General features: G+C 36.7%; 1 protein-coding gene across 1 annotated transcript; it reads left to right on the top strand.

Moving 5' to 3' along the window:
- The first annotated feature begins 8,606 nt into the window (after nt 1-8,606).
- On the top strand, nt 8,607-12,853 carry LOC130106300 (GTPase IMAP family member 7-like). Its single transcript, XM_056272370.1, has 3 exons — nt 8,607-9,227; nt 9,379-10,213; nt 12,841-12,853. The coding sequence occupies exons 1-3, from the start codon at nt 8,633-8,635 to the stop codon at nt 12,851-12,853; spliced, it is 1,443 nt and encodes a 480-aa protein (XP_056128345.1). The 5' UTR covers nt 8,607-8,632.
- Nucleotides 12,854-21,108: the final 8,255 nt, after the last annotated feature.

Raw genomic sequence — 21,108 nt, 5'->3', positions numbered from 1 at the left:
AGTCATAAATGACAAGGAGGCAGCCTCTCGCAATGCAAAGTCAATGGAGACGGTTCAAAGATTGTTTTTCTCCCGGTGTGGGCGTGGCCTATCCTGGGTAGCCCGGATGTTAGATGTTACCATGTGAATATTTAACTTGAATTTTTCGATCTGAATTTGAGCAGTCGAATTTGATCAACCTAAATCTATTTTATCTGAAATTCTGTAAGTTTATTTTTTTTTGTATCCGAATTTGTGAGCATTGAAAAATATTCATCGAAATTCAGGTTTTTAAAATGGAAATCAAGAATTTTCATAGGCCTATTAAAATTTCAGAGGTAAATTTGCAACAAATAAATTCAGATACATACATGGTTTCCAAAGTAAAATAATTTCAAAGGGGTGAATTCAGAGCAAATAAATTCAGATAAATGTTTTTCAAAATAAAATATTTCAAAACTAAGTATTCAGTGGCTGTTAAATTTCAAATAGTTATGTCTCCTTTTTGCTTCCATCTGATCCACACTCCGGAGTAGAGGGGGCGGTAATGCACCAAAAAGCTGGTTGCCAACCGCCGTAAAATTGGAAAGAAGAAGAAGAAGAAGAATGGGGGAGAACCATAGATATCATATAGACGAATCCGGCGAAACTACCGGAAGTAAGCGGGCGCCATTACTGAGCTGTTGCTGGGTAGCGTTGCGCCATTGCCTCCTATTGTTTTATTTGCAACTTGCATCCACTGGAATAAACAGCCCGCGATTTACGACTGTCACTAACGTTACAACTTTTATAATGTCGAGTGGGAAAACATGTTGGCATTTTGAAAAATCATCGGATGCCAGGCGAAGTAGAAAATACTCTTGAATACCTTTAAAACAACAGAAGGGGCACATTGGGGTAGTAACGTTAGTAACAGTAGCAGCTACTGTTATGTCTGTTGTTAATGTTTTATTTGCTTGACTGTGACAGATTTTTTTTTAAATAAATTAAATTAAATATGCATTTTTTGTTATAATAACAATTATTTAATGACATAAGTAAAAAAGATATAATGAATATTTACATATTCATTATATTTTTTTTTACTTATGTCATTAAATAATTGTGCTTAATAATAATAGTGCTCAGCAAAATCTCCTCTCTAGCTATTTTTTTCTATTCAATTAACATGCTATGGTCATTAAATGGCTTTCCTGAGCTAAATGTAACGTTATGTGACATAATTGTTCTCCTGCTGTTATATTGACCTCTTTTTTCATGGTTTAAAAACACTAATTGGTCGATATTATGTATACTTTCTAGCTGTACCTTACCCTTGCCTTTTGCAATGTGAAAATGAGATAATGGACACAAATGAAAAACATGAATTCATTTATTTGATGTCATTCATTTATTTATTGTTGCCAAATGGACAGATCTTTTTATAATTTCCTCGTTAGCTAACGTTAGCCTAGCTAGCTTGCCAAGCTATTTTCATAAATAATCTGTAAGATAGTTTGTACCTTCATCTGTGACTGGAGGCCACTGTCTAACATCATCAACCCAACAAGTCATTCTGCCTGGCTGTAGCTGTCACATAGAGCTGTCATCGAGGGTGCGTTATCACCACAGTCTATGGTTATCATGGAGGTTTGTTTACATACCGGTAACAGCTCAGTAATGGCGTCGCCACAAGATGGCAGCCTACACAGAACGCTCGTCGGATTCGTCTATAGAGATGTCTATATGATGTCTATGGGGAGAACGGTTGCTATGGTGCTGCTGTTCGGGAGCGGAAACTCCGAAGATAAAGGAAGCCGGTGTGGTGAAGTGTTTTTCAAGGCCGCGAAATTTAAAAATATTTGTGTTATTGTGTCACGAAATGTAGTTTTAAGAGTTTTTCAGTCGAGAATATAGTTGTTTAAAGCTCAAATCTGTGGTTTATTTATAAAGATAACGCCTATTTAAAAATTTGATCTGACGTTTTCGGGGTTCCAGGGATCAGCGGGCGCTCAGTGCTAATTACCCCAGCTAGAACAGCCTTACCTCGGCTAGTCATTCTGACGTTTCCCGCGGGCTCTGTGTCTAGTGGTTAAACATGAGATATAAATCGGCTTGTGTATATCTAACGGGCGATCTTTGGTTTCATTAATCTATGATTTGTTCCCTGGCAAATCGTTTTGGCTGAGGGCAAAGTGAAGTTTCATAACTTTATATATTTAGGCTATTTAACGGTAACGTTGTAACATTAGCCTATTGACTTATGTTTGACTGAATCTTTTAACTTGCTTGATTTCTTGACTTATATAGCTTCTTATACTTTTTAGGCTACTTATACTTTAATAATGGCTATTATTGATCAATAAAACTAAAATTTAACAAAAAGAGACAGGGTTGTGTCATTTTATTTCATAACCTGTGTAAGACTATTTTAATATATAGCCTATAGCCTATATCACCAACATGTCATGTATTTTTTCATGTATGGGATGGGAAGAATTTCATATTTCAATTTCCATAATAACATAATTAAAATTGTTTCGAATCGCTGCGAATACGGTAAGGCAGTATAAGCTCAGGTAAACCTCAATCACAATTTGTCTTATCAGTTATCACAATTTATCTTAGCCAAAAACTGTTTTAATATTAATAACATTAACAGAAAGGTTGGTAGCTAAGAGTAAAAAAAGATATTAATTTTTTCATTCAAAGGATTGTGTCATGTTACAGCTATTATAAGCAGCACAGCACACACATTAGCCAAATGAACGGTGTTTACTCCCCTGATCACAACAGAAGTGACGTAGATAGTGATGTGTGCAAAACTGTCCCAATTCTGCTCTTCAAAGCTTCGGGCCCTTGCACACTTAAGGCCAATTTATACTTCTGCGTCGGGTGCGCGCAGTAGGTACGGCGTAGCATACGCACAGACGCGTACCATACGCCGTAACCTTCGCCGTAACCTGACGCGCACCTCCTCAAAAATGTAACTACACGTCGCGACGACGCGGACCGCAAGATCTGTGATTGGTCGGCTTGGGAGCATCGCGTTTCCTCCTATGTATTTCCGGCGTGTTCTTCTGCACCGCCCGCCATTTTTAAATTCTAAGTACAGCGAAACTTAAAAAAAAAAAAAAAAATTACCTTTTCCACCTCGATAAGCTCCAACTCCAACATGATCTGCTCTCTTTCAGTCGACATTGCTTGTATAACCTAAACTCAAAACAGCCGCGAGGAATCTTCTTCTTCTTGCCGCGAGGAATCTAAACACAGTGGAACATTAAAACCCTCCGCCGCCAACTAGCGTTTCGGCGCTGTACTGCAGAGCAACGCAGACCTAAACGCAGAAGTATAAATGCTCATGACGGCGTCGCCTACGTGCGTAGCGTACGCCGTACACTACGGCGTACACTCGACGCAGAAGTATAAATTGGCCTTTACTCCGCTAAGTGCACTTTCAACAAGTGTCCACTTCCAGGAAGGCCAGAAGGTGACGTCACGCGTATCACTCCGTGTTGCATTGTGGGAAGGATTCGCCATCTTGGAAGGATACGCTATCCGTTGTCATGGTTACTTCGACCGTGAGACCGAGAGAAATAGTGACAGAGAGAGAGAGCAGCTTGATATTTGTTTGCATTTTTGCGATAAGGCACAGTTTCTTGGGAATAAATGAAGAAGGGGGAAGCAAAAGGAAAGGCGCTCTATCGGGAGAGACTAAATAACAACACAAAGCAGCGTTATTTAGAGAAACTACTTGACATCAACATGGACCCGTTCGACCTGCTACAGAATGGACGAAAGACCAAAGCACTACCACCTTTTACATACGCTGACAAAGTTAATTACCTGGTTTGTTTATGGTATCAGTGACTAACGTTACTGCCTACACAATGCAAGAGGATTAGAAGCTGAACAAGTCTGTTGCGGCTGCGGGTGCAAGACTTAGAAACCCCCAAACCTGTAACGTTAAACTGCGAGAGTTCAGTCATACTTGATGTTTCATTCAGGCCTCATTCATATGTGGAAATAAATCTGATATGAATCAGATACGTGCATTTGCACCTGCCGTGCAACGTTAAGCGAACAGATCGGACATTCCACTGTCAATGCGAATCGTACGTCATTAAAAAAAGTGTATTTTTTAAACATTTCACGGTACAGATATATCTATAACAAATGAAACAACTCTAGTTGAATAACAGAGTATTAAATTCGTTCGTTTGTGTTAAATAAAAGGCGAACTGTGCTGAAATGTGTTGCTTTTGAAAGCAGGCTTTGCTCGCTTTTGCTGCTGTCAGTTTATTGACAAGCAGTTTCTCTAAGCTGGCTAGCATTGTTATTTACTCTCTCCCGATAGAACCCCTTTCATTTCTCTTCCTTCTCAATAATTTCCAAAGAAACTGCGGCGTATCGGTAAAATGTAAACAAATACTAAGCTGCGCTGTCTCTCTTTCGCTATTTCTGGATGAATGTTTAGTCGGGCCTCAGTGAAGTTCTGAAGGCGTTGCCCCTGGCAACCGATAGCGTCTCCTACCATCATGGCCGACCGGCTCAGACCCCGCCCAAATCGGCACGTGACTCCTCACTCTCAATAGGGCTCAAGTGAGTATTGGGACTGGGCCTTTCTCTGTAATGGCGAATCTCTCGACTGTGAGCGAAGACCACGTGACCGGGAAATGACGACTGAAATTTTAGATTGTGCAAATGTAAAATCAAAGTTGTATAATTTCAGTTATGTATTCTTATAACTGTTATGAACCCAGTATGGGTTATATTTGTGGTTTGTGTGTGTTTCTTTTTGTTTGGTTTGCAGGATGGAGTTAGAGTGAGTGACGTCATTATTGATTAAGGAGTTACACCTGTGTTGGAACTGATGCCGGCAAATAAAGCAGTTCCCTTCAGCTGTGACGGAGCGCGCTCTCACCATTCTCGTGCCGTTTGTGTCTTGGATCCGATTGTTGCTTTGCCTTGTTTTGCGTCTCGTCTCATTTAATTATTCTTACTTAAATAAATGTTATTCTTTTTGAGCATTATCCAACGTGTTGTCTCCTTCTTTGTTGCGGCTTGCGAGCCGGCCGTGACATAACAAATAACAATAAATTGTCATATCCCTTTTGCGTCTATTAAAGAAGAATAAAGAAGCATGTAAGTCTAAAGTGTGACTAACTTACTCATACAGTCCAATAGTATCCAGCTGCAGACCCGCAGCACCACCAGTTTCGGAACACCATGCAGCGCCAGAACCGAAAGTGAGGGGCGGAGCTTACGTTCTAAACCGAGTAGCGGCACCTAACGTTTTGAAGCGTAATTTGCTTTCACGAAACGGCATGCTTTTATTACACACGAAACGTCATACTTTATATCAGAATCAGAAAGAGCTTTATTGCCAAGTCCAGTGCTTGCACACACAAGGAATTTTCTTTGGTACTGAAGCTTCCAGTGCACATTAACAGATACAAATACAACAAGAAACAGTAATACAAATTATAAAGATAAAATTATAAAAAATATGAAAATACTATAAAATATAAGGCCACAGTTGGGTTTAGTCAGAATAAACATTTACAGATTATGAACATATTTACAGTATTTTGAATAGTATGAATAAATATAAAAATATAAATCTTGTATGTTATATGTATGTTATAATGATATATTAAATGATAGGCCAATATTAATGTTATAATGATATATTAAGGTACAGTACAATAAGCATTTTAAAACATTGATCCTGTGTAATATAATTGTATATAGTTATCCGTTTCATTGTATTATGAGAGTTACTTCCTGATCATGATGGTGAAAAATAATGCTTGAAACTTATGGGCATTTTATTTAAAATATAGCCTACTTGATTTCACAAGAACATGTGCAGCATGCATTTTTCTTTATGTAAAATAAAACATGTCAAAAATCTATAAAAGAGAGAGAAAATTCAGCATTTTAAAAGAAACAATAAAAATGTATACAGGTGAAATATCGTGCAAAAGTTATAATGATGATTATGGCTTACAGTTTATGAAAACCCCGAATTCAAAATCTGAGAAAATTAGAATATTACATGCAATCAAAAGGATTTTAAATATAGAAATGTCGGCCCTCTGAAAAGTAGCCTATAATCATGATTCATGCATGATATAGTTATATATTTAAAATATACTAACATTGCTCACAATATATAATATATACTCACAAACGATGCATATAACAGAGGAACGTGGAACAAACACATACAGTAAGTAACACATAACACCGTCACAAGATTTACGTCTTCAATAACTCCGCCCCGTTCTGGCGCTGGGGTTCTAAAACTGGTGGTGCTGCGGGTCTGCAGATGGATATATCTCATACAGTGAGAATTAAGACCGCCTCTGGGGTTTAAACATCATGAACATGTCACAGCAGGATCCGATTACACACAGATGGGAGATAAGGAGCGACAACAAGCAGGAGACTCGTAAAAATGAAACTAATCTCAGGAACATACGTCTGTAAAATAAGTCAGCTTTTGGTCAACTAATTAAGAGACCTATGCGCAATAATCTGCACGTTATTTAAGGTAAGTTTATTGTGTTAAATTAAGCAGTCTTCGAAAGAAAAAGACAAAAGAAAAAAACTAGGCCTGGCAGCTTTATGCAGACCACTGCAAGATATAAGACATTTTAGTATATGGGCAAAAATTATTTATATCTGTAATATATTTTCATTTTGAACACTTAATAAGTTCAGATGTGACAGTTCTAATAAAAATAGGCCTATTATTGAATGGTGACAATTCATCAGTGGTGGAGGAAGTACTGAATCTCAGTACTTAAGTAAAAGTACAAATAACCAGAGACATATTTACTTTAGTAAAAGTAGAAGTACCACAATGACAACCCTACTTAAGTAAAAAGTACCTGATTTTAAATGTACTTTAAGTATTAAAAGTAAAAGTACTTGCATAACAATTTATTCTCTTAATGTCTATATTCTAATGATTAATAAAACAGTTAATTCTAACTCATTCAACCTAATAATCATATAATGATGTTCAATATGATGGAAAAGCAGTTACATTTTAAGTTTTTGTCACCATTTCTGAACAAGCTTGCAATTAGGCAATATACACATCAAGCTTACTATATACCCTTACTATATACGGTATGTATATATATATATATATATATATATATATATATATATATATATATATATATATATAAATATATATATATATATAAACACTCATATTATGTTAAAACGTCGTATATGACGGCGTTTGGCTGTAAACGCGATTCATTTATGGCGTAATTCTGAACCTCTTGGCTTGCCATACTAATCCTAACCAAACGTATAATACACACGCACCCCACATCACTACTAAACCTACCAATGCGTTTCCTATGCATGTAAAAACACATTTTCGCGTATAAATTGCACGATAAACACACTGCGTGCTATAGAGACGCATTTAGTGTGACCGGGTTATATCTATGGCAACCAAACTTCACTGGTGAGACAAACGTGCGATGAACGGACGGTCAGGATGAAGTTTTGGCAGGGGAAAAACTGATCAGAAAATTTAACGAAAATGTAACAGAACGTTGTAGAAATGTAGTGGAGTAGAAAGTATAATAATTGCTGCAAAATGTTACGAAGTAAAAGTAAAAAGTATGCACTATTGATTCTACTTAAGTAAAGTACAGATACGTGAAAAATTTACTTAAGTAAAGTAACGAAGTATTTGTACTTCGTTACATTCCACCACTGCAATTCATGAACCAAGACGCTTTTGACAACAGGTTGAATAGTATTTTGCTGAACAATACAAACACTACACAACATACAACAGCATATATTTTCTCTGTAGACATGAACCAAATATGTTTTTTACTTGTTTCTTTAAAAAAAAAAATCCCTGCAGTAAAATGGGAGAAACAAAATGGTGCCGCTTTTTTTCCATTTTTTTATTCTTAAATGTTTCTCTGCACCAGCTAGCAGCTACCGCATGCGATTAGAAAGAAGACATTACTAAAGGGTTGCCTGTTTTGAATATGTTTGGAATTGAGTTGCCTACTGCAGCATGTACTGAGTATTTAAAAAGAGTGTAGGCTAGTATGTAAAACAATGATAAGCATTTCAATGCCTCGTGCCGTTATTAACAAAATAGAAAATACTTTTAGTGAGATATGTGCTAATTGTACTGGCTTTATGAAGTATTTTGTTAATTATTATAATCTCCTGAGCACTGATCCATTCTAAATGTTTTCAACAGTGCTAATTAATCAGTCAAAAACATACTAGGGTAACACTTTATTTTGATTGTCCCTTTTGAACATTCTAACTTTGAAACTATGTCAACTAACTCTCATCAGAGTATTAGTGTTTGCTTAATATCGGCAAACTCTTTATTGTGATGGTTCTCCAACAGACATTCTACTGACTATAAGTAACTTTGAAATTACATGTCAACTTAACCCTAATAGACTATGTAGGTACAAAATTACAGAATGTATTAAAGGGATCATCAAAATAAAGTGTAACCCATACGGGTAATATTTTGACTAAATTTATATTTAAAAGAATATTTTTAAAAATGCTTAATTTTATACACAGAAAACATAAATGCTTCAATGTGATGTCTGTAATTTAAGGACTGACACCCACATCATCATTTTGAAATATATCAACTATGGATGGGAGTGAAGAGAACTCATCGCCTGCTCAGCATTATCATGTTGTCTTACTGGGAAAAACAGGAGGCGGGAAAAGTGCTACAGCAAACACCATCTTGGGAAGAAAAGCTTTCGTTTCAAAGCTAAGTTTCAAAACTGTAACAAAAGAGGTTCAAAGTGAAAGCGTTACCAAAGATGGGCTGAATATCACTGTTTATGACACACCAGGATTCTTTGACCCTGAAAATAAACTGAGCCCTGAAGAGATGTATCAAGGGCTTCCAGAATTAGATAGAGCTAGACCGGACCCTCTGGTGATTCTGCTGGTCATCAGACCCGGCAGATTCACTGAAGAAGAGAAGTGCACTGTTGAGATGATTGAGGATTATTTACCGGACTGGCTCATAAAGAGCACCTGGATCATTTTCACCAGGGGAGATGATCTGGAGAGAGGAGGTTGTACCATAGAGGATTTAATAGGAGAGTCAGAGGATCTGAAAAAACTTGTCCAGAAGTTTGATAACAGATATTTTGTCTTTAATAACGTCACAGAAGATCCTGCCGTAGTGAACACGTTGATTGGAGCCATTAGAAATGTTCAACCTCAGAGATGTAAGTAGTACTAGAGCCAATATTAATTAAACACTATAATCAATAGTTTACTTTTGTTACGTATGTATTCACTAAGTCCAATATGAGAGCAATAACTATATATTTAATTTTATCATGACTATTTTCTTTCTTCTTTTTCTATGTGGAACAGCTTCAGTGATTGACACTGTCCTGGAGAGACAGTCACCAGCGGAGCATGAAACCAGCACTAATGAGAGAAGATTACTTCTTCTGGGGAAGACGGGCTCTGGAAAGAGTGCAACAGGGAACACCATACTGAGAAAACATCTGTTTAAATCTGAGCACTGCTTTAGCTCTGTAACACAACAGTGTGAGGTTAACAGATCAGTAGTTTCAGGGAGAGAAGTGTCTGCTGTTGATACTCCTGGATTTTCAGATCTAACTTCAAACCCTGAAGATTTAGCACAAGAAATGGCGAATAGTGTTGCCCTCTGCAGTCCAGGTCCACATGCATTCTTGTATGTGGTGTCACTTACAGGGAGAATGAAACATGAAGATGAAAATGACATTAAAAATATTGAAATAATTTATGGAAAAGAAGTAGCAAAGTACACAATCCCTGTATTCACCCACAGTGATCTGTTAGAGGAAAAGAGTGTGGAAGATCTCATCAGAGAGAATGAAACTCTTAGCCAGTTTGTTCAACAGTGTGGAGGAAGATTTCACATCATGAACAATAAAGACACGGAAAAAATAAAGCAGGTGAATGATCTACTGAAGAAGATTGACACAATGATAGAGCAGAATGGAGGACACTACAGTAACCAGATGTTTAAAGATGCTGAGAGATTCAGAAGAGAGGAAGAAGAGAGGGGACCGAGAGAGGAAGAGAGACCCAAAGAGAATGATGGAGATGATAAACCTGAGGAGAAAACAAAGGAAAGCTGGAATAAGAAAGCATCGAAGAGAGCTAAAGAATTTGTCTATATGAAATTCCGGAGTATTTTTAATGCTGCAGCGGAAAGGTTGAATTCATTAGATCGTAGGATTTGTAAACTTTTAAGTAGGGTGAAACTGACATGTATGGCAGGAGATGGGTCTAATGAAAGGGTTGACATTCAAATGAATAATGATCACAAACACACAGGCCAAACTAAAAGTGAAAAAGCTCAGCAACTATGATCCACTAAATACCTAAAAATGTAATGCTGGTGTAAATATTTAATTATATTTACTAAACTTTATATTTACTAAACATTTTAAATAAATCTGCTGCCTTCTAGGAATAAAAACAATCATTGTTTTACAATTAAAATTATTGTAAATGTCACTGCGCTTCAGCACAAAAGCCGTAGGGGTTGGGGTGCCACTTTTTCTTTGTTGTGAACATACGTTTTCTCTTGTTTTGACTAGAAAGTCAGTTTAGTATAGTTTTGTTTAAATGTTATAAGGGCGCAAATCGACCGCGGGGGGGGGGGGGGTGGTGGTGGACACACTGCGGTCTCACGGACTTAACGGACACGCGCAGGCGGCAGCCATTGTAAGTCCACAAGACCGAAAGTGCACATGAAGTGTGCCATTTGGGACAGGGCCTAAGTTGACTGACTCTTGAGTTAAGCGCGTGCACCACAACTATAAAAAGCCATTATCAATGGAGCGCAGATATTACGAGTCACCATGGCAACAGCGCCAAACAAAAAGAGGTGTTGGGTGTAATTAATTACCAAGTAATCTAAATATTGTAATTTATTTAAAGGGATTACTCTTAATTCTTCTGTAATTTAAAATAAAATCTTATATAATTACATTAAATAGGCTACTGTAGACTATACAATTCAGTATAAAACAATAGTGGATTTAACATACATTTTTAAAAGGTATATTTTTAATGTAACCTTCTCCCTCTACACACTTTGGTCAATTCAAGAATAATTCATGCAAATGTATATTAATTTAAAAGCATTAAAAGTGCAGTTTCTTGTCTCTCCTTGTATTGTTCAAGTGGTTCAGGTTGATATAGGATTTAGTAATTAGTAATAAGTAGACCAATACTTTCTAAAGATAGTAATTATTAGGCTACATTAATCTAATTACACTGTTGAAGATGCCATTTGTAGTTAGTAATTTATAACTATTTTAGAGTAACTTACCCAACTGTTATAATATCAGAGGTGAAACTGGAAGAACAGTATGTTATAGGCTAGGTGCAATCCTGCAGGCATTAAAAGAATGTGGCAGCAGCTGAAAATAAAATATATAAACATAATTCAATCAGGTAAGGCTTGAGCATATCATGGGTGTAGGCTACCCACTAAACACAATGATGTCCAAAAGACGTCTTTTCAACGTCTTTGTCACAAAAGTCGGACGTTGAAAAGACGTTCACTGAAGAGCCAGAATGAAAGTTTTTATGACGTCTTTTTTTGACGTGTTCTGCACGTCCGATATAGACGTTCATGGACCCTCTTCGTACAAGGTTAAAAACTAGTTCAAATGTGGCCATTGTGGACATATTTTTTTACATCATTTATGCTCTCATTCACCTGGTGTTACTTATTCTTGGCTTTCTTTGCAACATCAGTTGCAAATTACAGTGTGTTTAACAAACATACAGTTACAGCAGCCAAAGAAAAGTTAAAGTAAAAATAAAGGGGACCAAGAGCCCAACTAAAGCAAACACTGATCACCACAATGGTGACACTTCAAATGAAACAAATATCAACATCTAAACCTCTGCTAATTCTCACTAATATCATCTGACAGCAATAGTCAAAGTAATTATGTCTAAATGAGACCATAAATTATGTAAAAAATATGTCCACAATGGCCACATTTGAACAAGTTTTTAACCTTGTAGGAAGAGGGTCCATGAACGTCTATATCGGACGTTCAGAAACCGTCAAAAAAAGACGTCATAAAAACTTTCATTCTGGCTCCTCAGTGGACGTCTTTTCAACGTCCGACTTTTGTGACAAAGACGTTGAAAAGACGTCTTTTGGACATCATTGTGTTTAGTGGGTACCTGACTGTACAAACATTTGACATATTAAATAACTAAATAGCATCCAGTGTCAGTGCAACATCATTTCTGGCTGAGGGAATTCCTTCATCAGAGCCAGTCACTCCCGAAGATCCAAGGGCCTTCGTAAAATGAAAGAGGTCTACATATGTGTTATTTTTTATATAGGGTATATTTGATATTTCCATTTATTTTACTTTGGGTTGGGTTTTTCGTTGGTCCCAATTGATGGTAATATCTGTCTTTTGGATCCTCCTGTCCCAACAGAACCCCAGGCAGTTGTAAGTAGCTGCTCAATAACCCAGAAATTATGACAAATAGGCCTAAACTTCATAAATAGTAGGGAGTAGGGACACACTTCAGTGTGTAATGCCACAGTTTAATTCTGTAGAATTTGTTTAGAACTACCAGAGGTGGAAAGAGTTATAACATATTTTACTAAAGTAAAAATACTATTACTTTGATAAAATTTTACTTAAGTACTTTGGGGGGGGGGGGGGGGGGGGGGGGGGGGTACTTACTCTGCTTTCTCGGGTTTGATATACCTCCCATTCTGAAACGGAAAACCCAGAGTTTCCCTCATTTCAGGGTTAACCTACTCAGAGTTTTCACTTAACCTCCTTTCTGAAACAGGCCCCTGGTGTAAAGACTTTATTTATGTTATTCTCTTGGACCCTAGACCTGGGACGTAACAGTTGGATCACATATTCATCCACAAGAGCCATTGGGCCTTAGACAGTGATGATTGATGCTTGATTTATTTGTATTGTTAGCATAATTATTTTTTACCATCATTTTTTTTTGTTTCTGTCACTGCTTTTATTGTGTGTATTGGTGGTTTGGCAACATCATGCCAATAAAATACAGTAATATTGAAAATGACATAGTCATTTAAAACTTAAAAAGAGGAAAATGTAAAAGTGTATTCTTCATGTAAATGATATACTTACACCAGCAGATGGCGACCAGCGACTGTGTTTTGAATATGATGAGCGAGCTAATTCAGGAGCACATTCTTCCTCTGGCATCAAATCAAATATTGTCAAAATGACAATAACATATAACTGACTTAAAAAATATCCATTCAGTGGTCATCTGGCATCTGTTTTTATGTATGCATGACTGTTAACAGTGGAACACTTGTTCACTATACTGTACACACTGAATACTGTACACTGCACATTGTGATGATTATGGCTTACAGCTTATGAAAACCCCAAATTCAAAATCTCAGAAAATTAGAATATTACATGAAATCAATACAAAAAAGGATTTTAAATACAGAAATGTCGGCCCTCTGAAAAGTATAATCATGCATATTTATATCTAGTAATATATACTAAATATATTAGTTTCACCTTTAATTTGAATTACTGAAATACATGAACTTTTGCACAATATTCAAACTTTTCGAGTTTCACCTGTATAGCCTATATACACTCACCTAAAGGATTATTAGGAACACCTGTTCAATTTCTCATTAATGCAATTATCTAATCAACCAATCACATGGCAGTTGCTTCAATGCATTTAGGGGTGTGGTCCTGGTCAAGACAATCTCCTGAACTCCAAACTGAATGTCAGAATGGGAAAGAAAGGTGATTTAAGCAATTTTGAGCGTGGCATGGTTGTTGGTGCCAGACGGGCCGGTCTGAGTATTTCACAATCTGCTCAGTTACTGGGATTTTCACGCACAACCATTTATAGGGTTTGCAAAGAATGGTGTGAAAAGGGAAAAACATCCAGTATGCGGCAGTCCTGTGCAATAGTAACCAACTGCAGAACCGCAGAACCATACGTCATAGCAGTGTGAGGATGACAGTGCCAGCCTAACAGTCTGATGCCGGAAGTGGGCGTGGCCAGACACTGCGCTACTTCTGTGTTTTAGAACGTTTCAAAGTTTAAAACAATGCTATTATGAATTATTTTTTAACGATTTCATTAAAAATATATTTAAGAGATAGACCTAATATATATATATATATATATACATATATCAAATATTATAAAATATAATAACTATGTTTTGTCCTATTAACAAAAGACAGGCAATGTAGCCTACTATTAACAAATGTTAATAGTTTTTTTAAAGTTAAAATGATACTTTATGCATCTGTTTTGTGTCAAATGATTAACAATATAAATTGAACAAAGCTTAAAACAAACAAAATAGTAAAACAAAAACAAAGCTTGAGCATTTGAACATTTGATTTAATTGAAAAGCATTTTTTAAATAAAACGTGTTTCCCCCCCCTCTGAAATAGCAAAAGCATCACACACTAGCTGTACCTGCTCCAAATAAATAATAGTAATTAAATCAAAATATAAAATCAAAATAAATAAAATAAATAAATTATATAAAACAAAATCAAACCAAATAAAATAAATCTTATTAAAGTTATGCAGGCACACATTTAACAATAATTATCAAGTGACAAATAAACTAAATAAATCAAAACTCCAAACACATGAAGTTAATCCTGACGATTCCTGAGGCGCCTTTCGTCATGACACTCGCTTTTATAAGATTTATTTTCTTTGGTTTGATTTTGTTTTTTATAATTTAGTTCATTTAGTTCAATTTTGTATTTTTATTTAATTACTATTATTTATTTAGAGCAGGTACATCTGTGTGTGATGCTTTTGCCATTTCAGAGGAAAATTTATTTATTTATTTAATTAATAGTTTTTGTTTCAGTCCACCATAGAATTATGTTGTGTTTGGTCTATGAAAAAATTTTTTTTAGATGTGAAATGGTTGAGTATTAACAAACGTTAATAGTTTTTTAAAAGTTAAAATTATACTTTATCCATTTGTTGTGTCAAATGATTAACAATATAAATTGAACAAAGCTTTAAACAAAAATAATAATAAAATGAAAACAAAGCTTGAACATTTGATTGAATTGAAAAGCATTTTTAATAGTAGTATATTGTCTTTTGTTAATAGGACAAATAATCATTATATATATATATATATATATATATATATATATATATACATACAGGTGAAACTCGAAAAATTAGAATATCGTGCAAAAGTTATAATTTTGATGATTATGGCTTACAGATTATGAAAACCCCAAATGTAAAATCTCAGAAAATTAGAATATTAGCCTACATGAAATCAATACAAAAAAAGGATTTTAAATACAGAAATGTCGGCCCTCTGAAAAGTATAATCATGCATATGTATATAGTTATATATACTAAATATACTAGTTTCACCTTTTAATTTGAATTACTGAATTACATGAACTTTTGCACAATATTCTAATTTTTCGAGTTTCACCTGTATATAGGCTATAGCTATATATACACACAACTATATATATATATATATATATATATATATATACACACACACATTTTAAACATATCTTTAATTAAATCGTTTAAAAAAGTCTTTATAATAGCATTGTTTTAAACTTTGAAACGTTCTAAAACACAGAAGTAGCGCAGTGTCTGGCCACGCCCACTTCCGGCATCAGACTGTTAGGCTGGCGCTGTCATCCTCACACTGCTATGACGTATGGTTCTGCGGTTCTGCAGTTGGACCTATCTCGTCCTGTGGGCGAAAATGCCTTGTTGATGCTAGAGGTCAGAGGAGAATGGGCCGACTGATTCAAGCTGATAGAAGAGCAACTTTGACTGAAATAACCACTCGTTACAACCGAGGTATGCAGCAAAGCATTTGTGAAGCCACAACACGCACAACCTTGAGGCGGATGAGCTATAACAGCAGAAGACTCCACCGGGTACCACTCATCTCCACTACAAATAGGAAAAAGAGGCTACAATTTGCAAGAGCTCACCAAAATTTAACGGTTGAAGACTGGAAAAATGTTGCCTGGTCTGATGAGTCTCGATTTCTGTTGAGACATTCAGATGGTAGAGTCAGAATTTGGCGTAAACAGAATGAGAACATGGATCCATCATGCCTTGTTACCACTGTGCAGGCTGGTGGTGGTGGTGTAATGGTGTGGGGGATGTTTTCTTGGCACACTTTAAGCCCCTTAGTGCCAATTGGGCATCGTTTAAATGTCACGGCCTACCTGAGCATTGTTTCTGACCATGTCCATCCCTTTATGGCCACCATGTACCCATCCTCTGATGGCTACTTCCAGCAGGATAATGCTCCATGTCACAAAGCTCGAATCATTTCAAATTGGTTTCTTGAACATGACAATGAGTTCACTGTACTAAAATGGCCCCCACAGTCACCAGATCTCAACCCAATAGAGCATCTTTGGGATGTGGTGGAACGGGAGCTTAGTGCCCTGGATGTGCATCCCACAAATCTCCATCAACTGCAAGATGCTATCCTATCAATATGGGCCAACATTTCTAAAGAATGCTTTCAGCACCTTGTTGAATCAATGCCACGTAGAATTAAGGCAGTTCTGAAGGCGAAAGGGGGTGAAACACAGTAGTATGGTGTTCCAAATAATCCTTTAGGTGAGTGTATATATATACAACTATTTATATATATATATACATCTTAAATATATCTTTATTATAAATATTTTTTTAACGATTTAATTAATGTTGTTTTAAACTTTGAAACGTTCTAAAACACAGAAGTAGCGCAATGCCTGGCCACGCCCACTTCCGGCATCAGACTGTTAGGCTGGCGCTGTCGTCCTCACACTGTTATGACGTATGGTTCTGCGGTTCTGCAGTCGGACCTATCTCAACGAAGCAGCCACCACACAGTCCCTATAGTAAAAGCCTAACAGTGACAGAGTCTTGCTTCACGTGGTACGTATCAGCCACATAAAACATGATATCAGAGTTTTAAAATAAAAAAAATTAAAAGAGAAACAATACATCACGGTTGTTTAAACCAATGAGCATTAAGCTGTGTCGTCAGCAAGTCGTTTCCCATCATGCTTTTGATCAGTCGGTGGAGAGCAACTGCGCGCGACTGCAGAATCCGACATGTGCGCAATTAATTTCTTAATTATCTAATTAACTCTAACAAGAGGCTTGTTTGAGATAAGCAAAATCCAACCCGATCTCACGACCAATTCGTACTAATTTGTACGAGTGGCTAATTCGTAACAATTCATACGACCTGACTCGTATGAATTTGTACGAATTTGTAGGATTTTTGCTAAATCGTACATATTTTACGAATTCCAAATTCGTATGAATTCATACGAATGACCTACCCCTGACCCCGCCCCTAAACCTACCCATCACGTGGGTTTAGACAAATCGTACGAATCCGTACGAGTGAGTTTGTATGAATTCGTACGAATTAGCCACCTTTTAATCATTCGTACAAATTCGTACGAATTGGTCGTGAGATAGCGTTGGCAAAATCTGCACAGAACCGATCACCGGTGATCACAGCGAGATGCCGGTTAGAAATGTGTCCGAGAACGGTCTGCCTTGTTCTGATGGCATGCTGATGTATGTCAAAAAAACTCTCGCGACCGCAAGGCGCACGTTTGCGCAATTTTGACACTTTTTTTTTTTTTTTTTACATTATTTTAGCAGGAAGAAGAAAGGATCCTTAAAGCTCTTGAAGAAGTAAAACCAGATCTGAACTGTGTACAAACTGACCATTGCACCGTAGCATGTGTTAGGGACACCAAGATTCCCTCGTTCCCTCATTAAAAGAAATTTTAAACGGTTTGTAGAACAAGCCTTTTTACATGAATTAAACATCTGTGATTTCTCTAGAATCAGTCTTATACCGGATATAAATGTGGCATGGAACTATTTTCACTCACTCTTTCTCTCGATTACTGATAAACATGCCCCCCTAACATGCAATAGAATTAAAGGGCGTGATAACCCCTTGTTTTCCAATGAACTGTCTTCTCTGATTCATGAGAGCCTGGGTCTTAGCAAAGACCACAAACCTCCAATCTGACTGGACTAATTTTAGGTATCTTAGGAACAAGTGCACTTATCTTATAAGAGAGTGCAAATCTGACTTCTACCTCAAATCAATTTCCACAAACCTAATCCATCTAAATTTTGGAAGTCGATAAAATCCCTTGAAATACCTCCCAGTGACTACCATATAGCGTTTCTTTCTCAAAAAGAGTCTCTAATGAGGAAAGATGTGAGTATACGAAACTACAAAATAAATTAGATGACATTTATAAATCAAAAGCTAAAGGAGCCTATATAAGGTCAAGAAAACAAAGGATAGAAGAGGGTGAACAAAACTCAGCCTACTTCTTTAGACTTGAAAAGAGTAAAAATGTACTGGCTACTGTAGATCAAATTAAAGTGGAGGGAAAAATTATTGAAGATCCAAAAGAGTTAGCCATCCACTGCTATAATTTCTATAACAATTTATACACATCTAATTACTGTGAGGCTAAATCATTTATGACCTCTATTAGCCATTGTAGAACTATATCCCCAGAAGACCGAGACTATTGTGATGATAGCATCACCCAAGAGGAGGTGTTGAAGGTGATCAAAAATCTCAAAAACAACAAGAGCCCAGGGTGTGATGGTATAACTGCTGAATCATAAAAATGTTTTGATGAATTACTAACCCCCTTTCTAGTAAAAGTTTTCTCAGAGAGCTTAGAGAAAGAAGCACTTCCAACAACTATGACACAGGGTGTCATCACATTGATTCCAAAACCAGAAAAGGACAGAAACTGTCTAGAGAATTGGTGCACAGAATTTGCATGTCTAGTGTGTTTTAACAAGAACTGTAGTATGTCAGAAAAGGAAATGAAGACTATGTTATGGCAAAACTTCTGTTAAACATCATCACTGCGTAAGAGACACTCAGAGTCAAATTAATAAAAGAGAAGTATTTATTCTTGCAAGAATAGGTTCAGTCTGACACACAGAAGTTACGCTGTGCATGAGAGTGACACCCAACAGGAAGACATGAGACAGCCTTTATACTCTTTTCAAGGTTCCTCTTCACCCGCTGTACCTTTCACCCACTCAGATAAGGTCCTTACTGCTGTTTAGTCTCTTAAAGACACAAACTGGTACTGAAATAAACTGGCCAAAACTGGCTGTCCCTAAGGTCAGTTGTTCTGTCCCATATGTTCCTGAAATGTCACGCACAAGCACGTACACATATATTTTACATTGAATAGGTTCTCTCTCTTATGATATCTGTTAGGGATCAATGACTATTAAAATTTCCACAACAATTCCCCGCATTTTATCATTCAGATTACCCATAATCATAATAATAAACAATAAGACAAATTTTAAGTCATATCATCACACTTATACTCTTCATCTCTGATTTTTGCATAAATGATCACTCTTCTTAAACATTTGTGAAATAACATTTTGGAAAAGTAAAAAGCTTAGGCTGTTTTGTGGGGATAGTCCCTTAAGTATTAGCAAGCAAGTAAAGATTGTATTCGAAGCCGGGCTGAATGAATAAGCACTGTTATTGCACTCCTGACCTAGATCAGACCCTCAGTCACCTCAGAATAAACAAGAAATAGTTTACAGATTAGTAGGAAAACCATCAATCCAAACATAATGAATAAAAGTAGAATAAAATCCCTCATTTCAAACCCTGTCCTTGTATGCCACCTCGTAACACGGATGACCGCTGTTTGTAACCTCCTTTAAAATCTTTGCACTTAATCATTCTCAGAAAAGGAAAAATAGAAGAGAAACAAACAGAACATACATTTACCACATATCTCACTGTAGCTCCCGCTACCTGTATCGTCGCATAATTTTGTTCATCCTTGGGACAGACTGTCATTTTTTACCAATTGAACAGACAGCAGGTTTTCACCTGCCTCTGTAATCATATTCACCCATGAATAACAAAATTATCAGAATAACACACACAATCCTAACTCCTACCATTAAGCCTTTCCCATTAATCTATGCCCATCTCCATATTTTATTCACTTCTAATTCAATTTAGTAAGCTCTATTGAACCCAGAGACCAATGTAGTTTGTTCAAAATTAACTCTATCTCTAGTACGGACACATCAATCAATAGATTTTCTACATTTACAATCAAATCAATACCTAGTTTGATTCAATCAAACAAAATCATCAAAATCATCACAAAAAAACAGATTCTTCTGTTAAACTTAAACCATCAGTTGGCATTGTTGATCATCTCGTTCGACCCACACGGACGGTCCGTGTTCGCCAGGGTGACACTTTGCATGCCGTTGCAATGGTCTTTCCCTCGTAGCCGAGGCAGACAGTTACTAGCACAGTCTTCTTTAAACCTCACTTTGTGCTCTATTGGATGGTTTAGGCCTGTTGGTGTTGTCTAAGGTGAGAGGCTTGGACCCAGGTGTCACATTCTCCAACCATTTTCTGATCCTTATAAGGTTTTCCCTTAAATCACCATTTCTTGCCTGCTTTCACCTGTGAATGGAGACCTTAAGTATTTTGTTAGTGACCGCTTGTCTAGCTGCTCGTCCCTTTTGGTGTGACCTGTGGAATCAACAACCTGAAACATATTATCACCGGATAATTTCTTGCTCACTTAATAGCACAGGGTTCCTTTTTCTCCTGAAAAAACACTCAACCCACTTTGCTCATGTCCACAACACAATATTTATACATTTGGACCAGAATCAGTTCTGTTTGCTGCAATCCATCCTGACATTCTGCAAAAGGAAAATCTTAAGTTATGCGCTGCGCAGGTGTGGCATATTTCTGCTACAATAATAACCCAGGCCAGGATAGTTAGCCAAATTCATCCATAGCCATCATTTTATTGGGCACATTCTGCCCTGTATCAAAAGTCTGCATGCTCTGTAAAGAAAAACAAATGTCGAGGTTATTTTCAGATAGTAAAATTCACGTAGTTTCTTTTGTCTGCTGTGCTGCCACGGCCTTCGCTGCTACTTCTGCCCTGGCGTCTCCTGTTGAAACAGTCCTGCAATTTTGTTATCAGCGTGTGCGGCACACTTACA

Source organism: Rhinichthys klamathensis, unplaced genomic scaffold (genome assembly GCF_029890125.1).
Source record: "Rhinichthys klamathensis goyatoka isolate OS25496 unplaced genomic scaffold, OSU_Roscu_1.1 h1tg000336l_1, whole genome shotgun sequence".
Lineage (NCBI taxonomy): Eukaryota > Metazoa > Chordata > Actinopteri > Cypriniformes > Leuciscidae > Rhinichthys > Rhinichthys klamathensis.
Note: the sequence above shows the minus strand (reverse complement) of the source record. Positions and strands in the feature narration are given on the sequence as shown.